Source organism: Neomonachus schauinslandi, chromosome 1 (genome assembly GCF_002201575.2).
Source record: "Neomonachus schauinslandi chromosome 1, ASM220157v2, whole genome shotgun sequence".
In the NCBI taxonomy this organism is placed as follows: Eukaryota; Metazoa; Chordata; class Mammalia; order Carnivora; family Phocidae; genus Neomonachus; species Neomonachus schauinslandi.
In genome coordinates, this window is record NC_058403.1 from 17211262 (window position 1) to 17224582 (window position 13321).

Here is a 13321-nt window from a genome sequence, read left to right on the forward strand (position 1 = left end):
GCCTGGGTGGCTCAGTTGGTTAAGCGACTGTCTTCGCCCAGGTCATGATCCTGGGGTCCCGGGGTCGAGTCCCGCATCGGGCTCCCTGCTCGGCGGGGAGTCTGCTCCTCCCTCTGACCCTCCTCCCTCCCGTGCTCTCTGTCTCTCATTCTCTTTCTCGCAAATAAATAAATAAATAAATAACAAAATCTTTAAAAAAAAATAAAATATTTCATCCAGCTCAAACCTCTTCACGAATATGACCCTACCTTAATTCACCCCCTCTCAATGTTCTTCATCTCAGTATGTGGCAACTCAGTCCTTCCATTGCTCAGTACCAGAACAAGAGAATCCTATTTTACCAAGGCAGTAAGAGATCAAGGCACCAGTCCTCCCACTGACCGTTGCCTTATGAAGCTCAGCTTGAAGACCCCTGCAATGGATTCTCGTGAATCTGAGACAGATTCTCAGGAATAAGGATAGAAAAAAAGCTCTCCTGCCTGATTCCCTTACCCTGCATTCTTTATTTGCTTTACACCGTGATAGGTATCATTTAAACTCTGAATATAACCAGAACATATTTTCATGTAACTGTCAGAAAGTATGACTGGCAGAGGTAAGGGGTGGGGGGGATATTGGGAAAGGAGTAAACTAGGAGTAAGGGGCCGTGGCTTTTGAGCCTAGCACTGCCACTGGATCTAGAGTGCACTTGTTCAAATACTTTAATATACCTCCACTTCATATGTTTTCTATGTAAGACGAGATACTCTCTCCAACATCCCTCCTGGTTTTGTTCGAAGCCACTGTAGGTTTGCATATGACCTCTTGCTATTAGATACTTCAAAAAAAAAAAAAAAAAAAAGTCCTGTAACAAATCCTAATCCAAAATGTCTTACAAAACTAAAAGTAATGAGTCACGTTGACTGGATAAGCAATATCATCTCTCCCAACTCGATAAGAAACTCTGACACCTGTGTGGCCATAAGCCTGTCCAACAGATGCTCAGTAGACAGTGGGCTTCCCTGGGGAGGAGCCTCCCCTCTAATTTAGAGGGAATGGCTGGGCAGGGAAAATACACTTGGATTTTCAGGGTATGAATCAGTTGCCCTATCACCTCTAAACCTGAATAAGAATTTTAACAGTAGATAATTAAATTTCACACACATCAAACTTCACAATTTATTTATTTATATTCAAATAACTAAGAAAGCAAAACATGTGGTGACCTTATTATAAACTTGCTTATAGAGGCAAAGAGTTTCACAAATGACTCCTTACTGGTATAGTCCCTTGGCACTTAATTAGCATTTCTGTCCTAGCCTTTTTCAAAAGCTGTGATCAATACTAGAGGTATCGATGCCTTTGCCCATTTTCCTGAGCAGATGATGGCTCATTAGAGACCTACTTTATTTGTCACCCATCATATAAGCTCACTCAATCTATCATAATGTTCATGGGCACGAAGTATCTGAGGAAATTTGCTATGGCATTAAAGATTCATTTTTTTTTCTTTTGATGATACTGGTAAGCTATGGTTACCCACTTACAGAATTTTATATTTCATGTGTGTTCTGCTCAAGAAATCCAGTGTTCTAGTAGAAATAGAAGCAGAGCTTCTACTCCGTCTCTAGTTCAACAGTTAAATCCATGGTTCCCCAACTACTCTGCACATTTGGAACAACTCCCAAAGTCCTGCTGCCTCTGCCCCATCCTGACAGATGGGATTTAATTGGCCTGGGGTCTGGGGATTTAAATTTTTAAAAGATCTCCACATGATTGTAATATGCAAATGAGTTTGAGACATTAATTTAAAGCTTTCTATGAGATTGAGGGCAGATTTTTGTTTGTGTTTACATATATCCCATTTTGTGCCGGAACGATAGGATTTGATAAGGATGTTGTAATATTAAATAAAGTTGGCATACATTTTTTTAAAAAGGCAGGTTGCTAACATCATCCTAATTTTGAACATCGTAATAAAAATGTATACAATATCATAGTCTAATTGTAATTTTATTTTGTTATAAGAAAACTAATCTTTGAAGCCAATTTTATTTTTTTTTTTAAGATTTTATTTATTTATTTGACAGCGAGAGAGAGAGCACAAGTAGGGGAGTGGCAGGCAGAGGCAGAGGGAGAAGCAGGCTCCCCACAGAGCAGGGGGAGCCTGATGTGGGACTCGATCCCAGGACCCTGGGATCATGACCTGAGCTGAAGGCAGTCGCTTAACCAACTGAGCCACCCAGGCGCCCTGAAGCCAATTTTAAATGAATCTCTTAACTACATTAAAACTTTGTGTTAAGATAAAGTAAGACTTTTAGAGAACTTTGATTTGTTTATCCATTTATTAAGTGTTTACTTATTTTTTCCTTCTCTCTCTCTGTCTCTCTGTCTCTCTCTCTTCTCTCTCTCTCCCCCTCTCTCCTCTGGCAACATTTTTGCTTCCAGTAAGGGTTACACTGACGTGGTGAGGATCCCCGAAGGGGCAACCCACATAAAAGTTCGACAGTTCAAAGCCAAAGACCAGACTCGATTCACTGCCTACTTAGCCTTGAAGAAGAAAAACGGTGAGTACCTCATCAATGGGAAGTACATGATCTCCACCTCAGAAACCATCATCGACATCAATGGAACCGTCATGAACTACAGCGGCTGGAGCCATAGAGACGACTTCTTGCACGGGATGGGCTACTCAGCCACGAAGGAAATTCTCATAGTGCAGATTCTTGCAACCGATCCAACTAAAGCGTTAGATGTCCGTTACAGTTTTTTTGTTCCCAAGAAGTCCACCCCAAAAGTCAACTCTGTCACCGGCCACGGCAGCAATAAAGTGGGCTCACCCAGTCCACGGCTGCAGTGGGTGACGGGCCCGTGGCTTGCCTGTTCTCGAACCTGTGACATGGGCTGGCACACCAGGACGGTGCAGTGCCAGGACGCCAACCGCAAGTTAGCGAAGGGATGCCTTCTCTCTCAGAGGCCTTCCGCGTTTAAGCAATGTTTACTCAAGAAATGTTAGCCTGTGGTGATGAGGTTCTGCAGAGATAACTGGGCGTCTCATCACGGAGCAGTCCTGGCCAATGGGGGTGATCCGTCGTGGTGAACGAGAGGTCTACCTAAAGCACAGAAAGTCACGCTTCGATGGCATTGTCAACAGGAGTCTAATTATGGGCGGAATCTGCTCTCGGTGACCAAAGGAAGATGTACACTGTTCCGTGTGATCAGTGGTGACCTTGGAATCTAAGAAACACTTGGGAGTTATTGAACATCCCCTGGGCTACAAGAATGAAAAAACACTGATGAATGTAGAATCAGGGGACATTTGAAGATGGCAGAACACCAGTCTCCCCCTTGTCACCTACCTCTTCTAGAATGTCTTCAAAGGCATCATAATCATTATCATCCACAATACACAGTAGCTTATTTTTACTGTTTGTAAATACATTCTCCCTTGATATGTCACTTTATATCACTTGGTTCTATTAAAAATATGTGTGTGTGTGTGTTCTGTATACACACACACACACACACACACATATATATTTCTATAAAAAATGTTTGACCAAAGTAGGTCTGCAGCTATTTCAACTTCTTCTAGTTTCCAGAAAGAGCTGTGGATGTTTTACTGGAAATTAAGAACTTGCTGCAGTTTTAATAAGATTTTGCATACTTTCAGACTACAGGAGATCAAATTTTAGTCAAAAACCATTTTGACAGCAAGCATCTTCTGAGAAATTCTAAGAAGAAAAAGGATCTCAGTGTATCTAGTCATTTAAATACATACACGGGTCCATTTCCTTAAACTTTTGACTGCCTGCATTTTTTCAGGCAGCCAGGCGAACTGAGGCATAATTAGGATGTAGAAATAGTGTTTGCGTGTGTGTATGTTATGAGTATTCAAGAGTCTGAAAACTAGTTTCTCACCCTAAAAACTAGTTTTCTCATGTTAGAATTTAAAAGGAAAAAAAAAAAAGACCATATTTCACCATAGTCTCGATTTATATTCTCACACCACTTTCCCCGTTCGGAAGCTTTCATCTGATACCTTATATTGTCTAATATTCATACGAAACACACTGCAGAGAGTTTTCTGTTCGCATCCAAAACCTTCAACACTGGTATACCTCTTACCAGCAAGCCTTTAAAATGTGTTTGTTTTTGCTTGTCTGTCTAAGGGTTCTGTAAGACCTGCAATGTTTTGTACTTCTTGTTGACTTAGTTTGATAGGAGTATTAAAGATCACTTTGTAGTTGGCCACATCTAGACGTGGTTATCATTAATGTGGCTCAAGCAGAAAAAAAGTAGTGGTTAGTATTAATAAGACTGTTTCCACACCGTACAGGCAATAATTCTTTGCATTTTCTTTTTAAATCCAAGTATACTGATACTGTACTTAAGATTTTTCCCAATTGGAAAGCATTTGGTTGTACCCCTAAGTGTTTGAGTGATGAAATGTGATGATTTTTGAGAAGTTTGTTGCTTCTATTTCCATAGTCTGTCTAGGTAGGTTGTTAAGTTCGGTTATTAGATATGGAAAAGTTTTACAATCACATGCATAAAAATCCTTTTTTAAGCAGTAAACTGCACCCCTCCACCCCATAGCTCAGAAAATCCAAGGTGTTCAATTTCATTGGAATTTTTTTCTTTATGAAATATTACAAAGCCAGTTGTTTGTTATAAAATTTTATAATAATCGTACCAAATGTGCCTACTCTTAAAGATTTGCATATAAAGATGTTAGGGGACCATTGTTTGAGTTCCCTTAAGCTCACAAGAGTTTATTTTTATTAGAAGATATTTTTAATATAAAAGAATTAATGTAATTGATCTAGCTATATCACATTCATTTCAGTGGGAGAGGAGAATGGATGTCTCACTGTTTTAAATATTTTCTTAGGAAATTACTTGGTAAAACAAATAATTGTTCTACAAAACTGATAATCATCCTTTGGCTTTTCATAGACGGTCTTTCCTTTAGACGTGGTCATTTATTCTTTAAAGAATTTTTTTTTTTATTTATTCATTTGAGACAGAGAGATACAGAGAGAGAGAGAGAGAGTAGGAGTGGTGGGGAGAGGCAGAGGGAGGGGGAGAGGCAGAGGGAGAGGGAGACGCAGACTCCCCGCTGAGCAGGGAGCCTGATGCGGGGCTCGATCCCAGGACCCTGAGATCATGACCTGAGCCGGAGGCAGACGCTTAACGACTGAGCCACCCAGGCGCCCCAACGTGGTCATTTATTCTTAATAAATTATTCATTAGGGAAATAAGGCCCATATAGAACTTTTGGCCTCCATACATTTGATGGAGGTCACCAGATAAAAGAGAGAGGGAAGGAAGCTAGTCAAATCAGTCAGAAGAAAAATTTTAAATTACATCAACTATTTGACTATTCCAAGAGAATTAATAGTGAGGCCGACATTACTTTTTCCCAATTTTTGAAATAATTTTAATCAATTAATTCTGATAAAGTTTATTTTTATCTTTTGTGGCTATATTCACAGCAACATTAAGAAATAACTGAAGGGCAAACATGCTTGTCTCCTACTCTGCTCCTCTATACCATATGCATAGAGGTTTTTTAGCACGAACTATCATTATTTTTCCCCCATATAAAGAAGTTTTATACTTCTCAATGAAACAACTCTAGAGAGCTTAAAAGGAATAAACCACTATTCCATGCTTTTAAGGAGTTTTCTTTAGTTTTTTCATATGAGTATCGATAGATTGACTGAGGAATGTATGTCTATCTAAACTCCTGAGAAAAACGATATAGACTAGAAACTGAAATTCAGAGAAATGGAGTGTTCAGTAGATATAAGGAATGATAAAGGGAAAATCCTCCATGATGAAATCTAGTTCAGTCCAGTTGAATGTTGGACTATTCATTTCACCTTTCCAGGCTTGCATCGTGAAAAAAGAGTCTGAGATTCATGATGCTGAGGCTCCTTCCTTAGAAAAAAAAAAAAAAAAGTTTGTCTGAAAATGCTCAGGTTAGTAAGAATCTAATCCCACAAAACAAAACACTCCAGATTAAGTTTCACTGAATAAAGGGAGCCCAGAAGAAAACAGCATTTCTTTCTTCTGGAACAGAAAAGGCCAAATTAAGCCCTGCCTTGTTGTTTAAAGGTTTAAGGGTGTTATTTTGATCTATTCAGTCAATTCAACTTCCTTTGCCTTCCTGTGGAAACAGTTTTATCCCATTAAACTAAGAATTAAGGGATTTATCACAAACAAAAATAAAGTTGCAGCACTGAAAAAAAAAGTAATTTATTGTTTTTGCGACTGGTATGTGAATTTGTGTGATAAAAATATTTATTCTTATTTAACAAAAATATGTGCAAATTCTATATTTAAAATGTTTTGCTGTTGTCCTACTTTTAATTTATGCTTCATGTTTGTGTATAAAGTACACTTTGTGAGTTTACATAATATACAACACTGGTTGCTTTCGTATTTTTTTACAGAAGGCTTTCTGCGTGAAACAGGCATATATGTATATGTTCTCCACGTATCCTTATTCTGATAATACACTTTTCCTTTCTAAGGAAGTTTTAAATTTAATCTTTCTTAACTAGTAGTGTTCATTACTTGTAGTTACACTAATCGGTCTTTTGGGTTTCATTAATACTAATTCTTCCAAGTCACAGATCAGAAAAACACTTATTCAAGCAACTAAGGTCTAAGTTCCAAACTTGGTGTAGATAGCTGGAAGCTTCCCATAGAAGCTAAGACACAGTTGAGAATCAGGTCCATTCATTTCACTGATAAACCTGGACAAGGAGCTGTTGATGTATTATATGAAATTTGTGTACACATAACTTCCCAAGAGACACTGATGATAATAAAACCAAATATTGTCCTTTGCTGCTTTAAAAACACTCTTTAAAAGTTAAAATCATTTAGTCTCTAGTATTGGTAGGATTCGATAGGGAGAGTAAACAAATTGAATTTAAGTTTTTCAAATATTAGTAGTCATGGATAGTTCTACGACTATGCGGTCTCCATTGATAGAGTGTGACTTTGTACTCTACTAATGAATCTCATGGAGTGCAAATAGGACTTGGGACAAGCAGGGACACCTTTGATCACATCAGCTTGCCTCTGACTAGGATTTCAGTCTGGTCACAGCAATAAGGCAAAGCACCCTTGGATATACAATTGACCAGATCAATCTCTGGTTCTGACATTTCCCCCCCTTGACTCCTTCCTTAGTAACAAGGTCATTGTAATGGTTTAGGTGAGCACAACAACCAGATTCAATGAAGTCCAGAACCCGTGTATGACTTAGAGTTCACTTTTTTTGTGAAATAAGATTGAAATTAATAATGGCCGAATTTTGCTAATAGTTTATGGCTGAGGATTGGGGACTATTACTAATCTATTTATAATTAAACTTGAGGCGATAAAAATCCCTTATATTTTTAACATTTCAAAGTTAATAAATGAATAACCGTGAGTACAGAAATGATCATCCAAAGTTATAGAACCAAGGTCAGGGTCAAGGTAATCTATTACTTAGACACACAAAAAGGAACTCGTGTATTTTCTCTATCATTTTTCTTATTTGCCAACAACCTGTAGTTTTAGACTATCAAACAGGTAGATCAGTTTAGCTAATTAGTCCACTGAAAAAAAAAATCTTCCTAATAATCTCCCTGCCTGCATGAACTAGAGAAATACTTCTCAAGTTATAGGATCACGAAACGTATCAGTCTATAATGTATAATTATCCTCTAGTCCATTAACATATGGGAACATATTGAAATAAGAACCGATTGCATTAGTGAGACAAAAATGCAAATATACATGATGTTCAGATCACAAAAGTATTCGATCTGCCAAATGTCTTTCTGGTGCAATGATACCATAATTCTCAATGCAGATTTTGTGGGGAAAAAAAATAAAAGAACATGTTGTTAGAAGTTGTTCGTTTTAAAAGAGACCAAGACTGAAATGTACATATTAGTTAACCCAGTTAATTGCACCTTCTTAATACAGTAGCACTTTAGCAGTAACTTGGCTACCTGTGGTTCTGATCCTGGAGCTCCACCAACTGGTCCATGTGGACTGTTGGAGGTCAAATGAAAAACCAAATGGCCCATCATCTTAAGGCATGGCCACATCAGAGTGATCCAAAGTCTAACACTGTGAGGAAAACTGTGATTTGTAAATAAAGCAGCATTCTTTTTTCTTTTTTCATTTTCTTTTAGCACATCCAATGAACAACCGTAATTTTTATCAAGGTGCTAATATCTTCAGTGATCAACTGTCAAGTGTGGGATTTCTGAGTTACCATTTTATTCTGAATGATTTTTCAATTTGCAAAAGAGAACTCAGTTTTGGGGCAAGGCAGGGCACAACTTGATACTCCCTGTTTGGGAAGTTGCATCGAATGGTCAGTCTGCTCAGCAGGGTTCAATGACATAAGCTATAGGTACATCAAGGATGTTTAAGGTGACATCAAAACTTGACGAGTGTCAGGCTAGAGGAACAGACTTTCAGAGGAGTCAGGTTTCATCACTTACTAAGCCCTCGGTGTTCCTTTCAAATCTACCTTTCAAATGAACTTGTTTGTTTCCTGTATACAAACTTGTGTGTATATTTAGCCTGACTTTTTTTAGCTTTGCGATATTTTATGTCCATTGTAAACACTTGGCTACTACTTCTTGGTCTTTTCTTTAGCAATCCACAGCATATTAGAAGCACTTCAACCCAGACTGAGTATAGGAGAATAGAAGAATAGAATAGGAGATCATGTGTGGGACTTTGTGAGACTAGACTTTGGATTAAGAAAAATACATTGTCTCTGGATGGTGTTTTTGGGTTACACACTCGGGCATGACATAAACGTAGGAGTTGACAAATACTGCTTACATTTTAGTATGATGTATGAGCAGAAATGATACGCATGCATGCTTTGTAAATAGACCGCAGGTAACTAAACAGATTGCAGAAATGCATTTAATTTGATGTAACCAGTGGCACAAATATTTGATTCCTATAGTAGAGTCTGTGAGTAAAAACAGGTGATCAACCTAAGTGGGTACAACTGCCATTTTTAAATCTTGAAACATGCTTTCAAGGTAGAGTAAAATATTGAAGATTGACATGTTGTTGTATATAAGCAGTAAAATGTAAACTGCTTACTATCTTCAACTTTTCAGAAGTGATTGTATTTTTCCATAAATGTTAATGCAGTTGAAAAACCAAAATCTTGGAAAACTAAGACGGGTCTTGTTTAAAATGTCTCTTCAGTTTTGGCAAATTTTGAACCTGAATCGACTATTGAAAGCATTACTGTGTCTTGTAGCCTGCATTCCACGACAGCTCTGTTATTCAGGAAAACTACTTGAACTGAGTCGTTTGGGACGTATACTGTAATATTTTTCATTGAGGAACAATATCCTATTTTGTAAAGCATTTCCCTATGTGTGACTTTAAATTGTAAAATTAAACATTGGCTTTGTGGTTTCAGTGGGCATAATAAATGTTAATTGTAAACTAGGTTAAAGTATGTACTGCATATAATATGTTTTAGAGTTGGAAGCCATTGTCCATTTATTTTTAATTTTCCCATAACAACAGTAGGACCAAGCCAGGACTTAAGGAAGGCCTAGGCTCCTCTGTAATTTCTACTATTCTTCTTCCGTTTGGCATAGACAATTCATACTTCTACATTGGTTACAGGACTTTGGACTTACTGTTTTAAGTTCTTCTTACCAGACTGTCACCCCCTAAAGTCTGTCTAGTGTTGAAATTCTGGTGTTAAATTAGGAACAGCAAGCACCACAATCTACCTGCTTCATTTTTACTTTTTTAAAGATAAACTTATGCCACATAAAAAATGAGTCAATACTAACGCATGCCTGGAAATTCAAAAAGAGTTGGCATTCATTCACTAGCAAAAGCCTATTCATTTGGTAACAAATTTATGGCATTAAGGTTCCTAAGGACATTGATTCCTTCTAAACCTGAAATCTTTACTGTTTAGTGTACATTGCAAACATGGAATTTCTCCCTCATACCAAATAATATTTCAGAACTCTTGTGCTTTAAATTCCCTTCTTAGTAGGATATATAGATTTTAAAGAAGTAATTCTAAACACCTAAACTTTTAAAAGATGGTCTAGAAACTTAGTCATCATCATAATACTGCTAAGATCAGTTGACCATGTCTTTGGGTCACGCCCTGTATTAGACATCTCACAAACTTTCCCCCACATGTTTCTCCCCATGACCAGTATGAGGTTGGTCTTAAGATCCAGATATTGCAGATGACGATCATGTTGTATTACTGTTAATGATGACCTAGTTGTTACCAAGTGTCAGGCATTGTGATAAGAACTTTAGGTATTTATTATCAATTTCTAGCTTCTTGAAGCACTGAGAGTCTTCAATCTGCATGGAATGTGAGTCTGAGGGAGCGACTATGCGGTGAATGGAGGACTGTGTGAGATTGGAGACATGTGGGGAGTGTTTCGATGGCCCAATGTGTGGTGGGCCCCCTGAGTAAATGCAAGAGCAGTCCTGAAATTCCAATAAAAACAGCAAGGAAACTATGGAGAATCAGAGAAGCAGCGAGAAGAGAGGCAAGTGCTCAGAGTGTACAAAGGACTGTTGTTTTAGGAGCGAGGAGAAGAATTCGACTTAGAAAACTAGCAAATTGCTGGGAAGAGTTTTTTTAAAAAATCGGTATTTAACCTTGCAAACTCCTTCACAGCTCATAATGAGCTGGTTCAGACAAGGTCAAAGGCATAAAAATGGTCCTGAGGGGAGCTTTGAGATTAGGAGAGTGAACAAAATGGTTAGAAATGGCACTACAGACACTGGAAAGGCCCAATCATCTCTAATTCCTAGATTCCCTGAGAATCTTTTTTGAGGTCTTATTATTTTAGCTGTTCAATTAAACTCATGTTTTCCCACAGAATGAATGATCACCTGTCTAAATGCAGACACAAGCAAGGGGCTGTAACTTCCTTTTCTCTGTTCCCCCACCATGTCCATCTCACAGGTGAAAAGAATCAAATCTCAGGATGATCAACTATCCGGGCTGTTCCTGGAAATGGAGAAAGATACGAAGCAGGCCCAGGACCTCATCTGACATGAATTCATAACGTTTGCTGTAATATTGATTTCTCTTTTCACTTCTAGATGCCCGTAGCATCTTGTCTCCCTATTTCAGCCTTCGTCAGGGTTTGCCTTGAACTGGAGCTACAGACCTTTTGTTGTGCTTATTCATTATTGAAAGCATCTCAGTCTTGGGGAGCAGGAAAGTGTATTCCTTAATCACTTGGAAGTAGACTCATTCCAAAAACAGCGGCTAAACTAGTTTTAGGTTAACCGAATTCTTCCATCTACAAAAGTGTTGGGGGCTGTTAACCTACTCAACTTTTACGTATGTCTGGTACCTACCAGGCATTGTAAGAATGTACCTAGATTGTTCCTTTGCTCTTGAGCCTCTTTACTATCTCTTTGCCTCTTCAAAGGTGTTTGTTTTCTTTCGCTCCTTAGATCTTCATTGCATTGTTTTAGGCGCGGTTTCAAGATGAGAGCTCAGACTTTAGAGCTGGGTAGGACTGAGCAGAAGATAAGACTCAAGAGTCTACACAGGTGGAACCCAGAGGAGGTGCCTGGAGCCATGAGTGCAGTGGGCATGCCAGACAGGATATTAGTGTCCAGGAACAAACAACAAAGATCCCTTCCCTCCAGATTATGCAAGAACAGCTTCTTCTTAGCTGCTCCACTGCTATCCCCCTAGTCCAAGCTACCAACGTTTTCTACCCTGAACAACAGCAAATGACTCCTAATCGGGCCTCCTGCTTCCTATGGCGCAGCCAGAATGATCACAGAAAATCATGAGTCAGATCGGTTAGCTTCTTTGCTAAAAATTCTCCGATACCTTCCTACCTTACCCAAAGTACAAAACAGTCACCTTTCCATGGCCTTCAAAGTCTCCAGGGATCCATTGCCTGCCTTCTACCTGACTTTCCCTCCTAGTTCCCCTACCCTGGTGCATCACTCCAGCTGCTGTTCCTTACCGTACCAAGCATGAACTCCATCCAGAGCCTTTTGCCTAAAACATTTTGTCCCAGAGAAACACTTGTTTCTTCCCTCCCTTCAAGTCTCTGCTTAAATGGTACCTCTCAGAGAGGCCATCCCTGACCACCCTAAGTCCAATAGAACCATTCCTCCTTCATTTTTCCTCATGGTCTTTATCAACACTTGAAATTGCATTATGTAATCATTGCATATGTCTGCTATTGTTATACATACATTTATATGTGTACATACTTTGAGGGCACTCTTTGTTCTTTTCACTGCCATATCATCACTTCTAGGAAGATGTCTGGCATATAATAAGTACTCAATAAGTCCTTGTTGAATGGAGGAATGAAGAATGGATGAATGAATAGATGGCAATCCAGGTCAATAATCATCATCGGGGGGGCTGCAGGAAACTGTCAATGGAGTTGCAGTGAGTGGGCAAAATATGGTCACACTGACATTATAGACAAAAGGAAGCCAATTTTGGCCAGGGAATCAGAGAAGCCAGGGTAGATGGGTGGTAGCAAGCACTCGGCTCCTTGATTCTGAGACAGATCTTTAATTCCTGAGATGATAGGTTGTAGAAGGAAGAATACTAAAGATATCCCTCCATAATTCCCATCCCTTGTTTATTCAATCAAACACTAATGCAGATACTGATGTGAAAGGATTTTGCAGACAGAATTAACGTTACCAACCCACAAACCCTAAAGTCGGTGACTATTCTGGATTCACTGGGAGGCCTGCTGTAATCACCAGTCAAGGAAATGCAGAGTCTAGAAGCTGAGAACAACCCACACAGGGACTTCAGTTCTACCACTGCGGGGCATGGGATTCAAGCAACAACATGAAGAAGCTGGCAATCAGATTCATCCCTAGAGTCCCCAGAAAGGGATATATCCCTGCGATACCTTAATTCCAACCTGGTAATGTCCAGAGCAGAGACTCACCAGAGCCAGGCTGAGCCTCGACATCTATAAAACTGGGAGATAATAAATTGGTATTGTTTTAAGCTGCTAAATGTGTGGCAACTCTTATGGTACCTATAGAAAATGAAAACGCAGGTGAAAACAAGGAGGGATCCCAATCTAGAATAAAATATTAGAAAGGCTATCAGATTAGACCCTTAAGCAGAAGGAACAAGGTTAAGGCCCAGTTACAGGGGCTACAGTACAAAGGCAAAACACAAGAAACACAGAATCTGAGTTACTAGAACTGGCATGGACGAAGGCCTGGCATGAGATCCCCATTTAAGCTAAGTTTGATATGGAGTCACTTGGGCTGCTGGACGAGAGATCCA

General features: G+C 39.0%; 1 protein-coding gene across 1 annotated transcript in view; it reads left to right on the forward strand.

Annotated features, from left to right (window-relative positions):
- The window catches only part of ADAMTS5 (ADAM metallopeptidase with thrombospondin type 1 motif 5), a 41495-nt gene extending 38488 nt beyond the window's left edge, over nt 1-3007 (forward strand). The window contains exon 8 of the mRNA XM_021678038.1: nt 2428-3007. Within this exon, the coding sequence (XP_021533713.1) occupies nt 2428-2995 (568 nt within the window). The 3' untranslated portion in view covers nt 2996-3007. The remainder of the gene's footprint in view (nt 1-2427) is intronic.
- Nucleotides 3008-13321: the final 10314 nt, after the last annotated feature.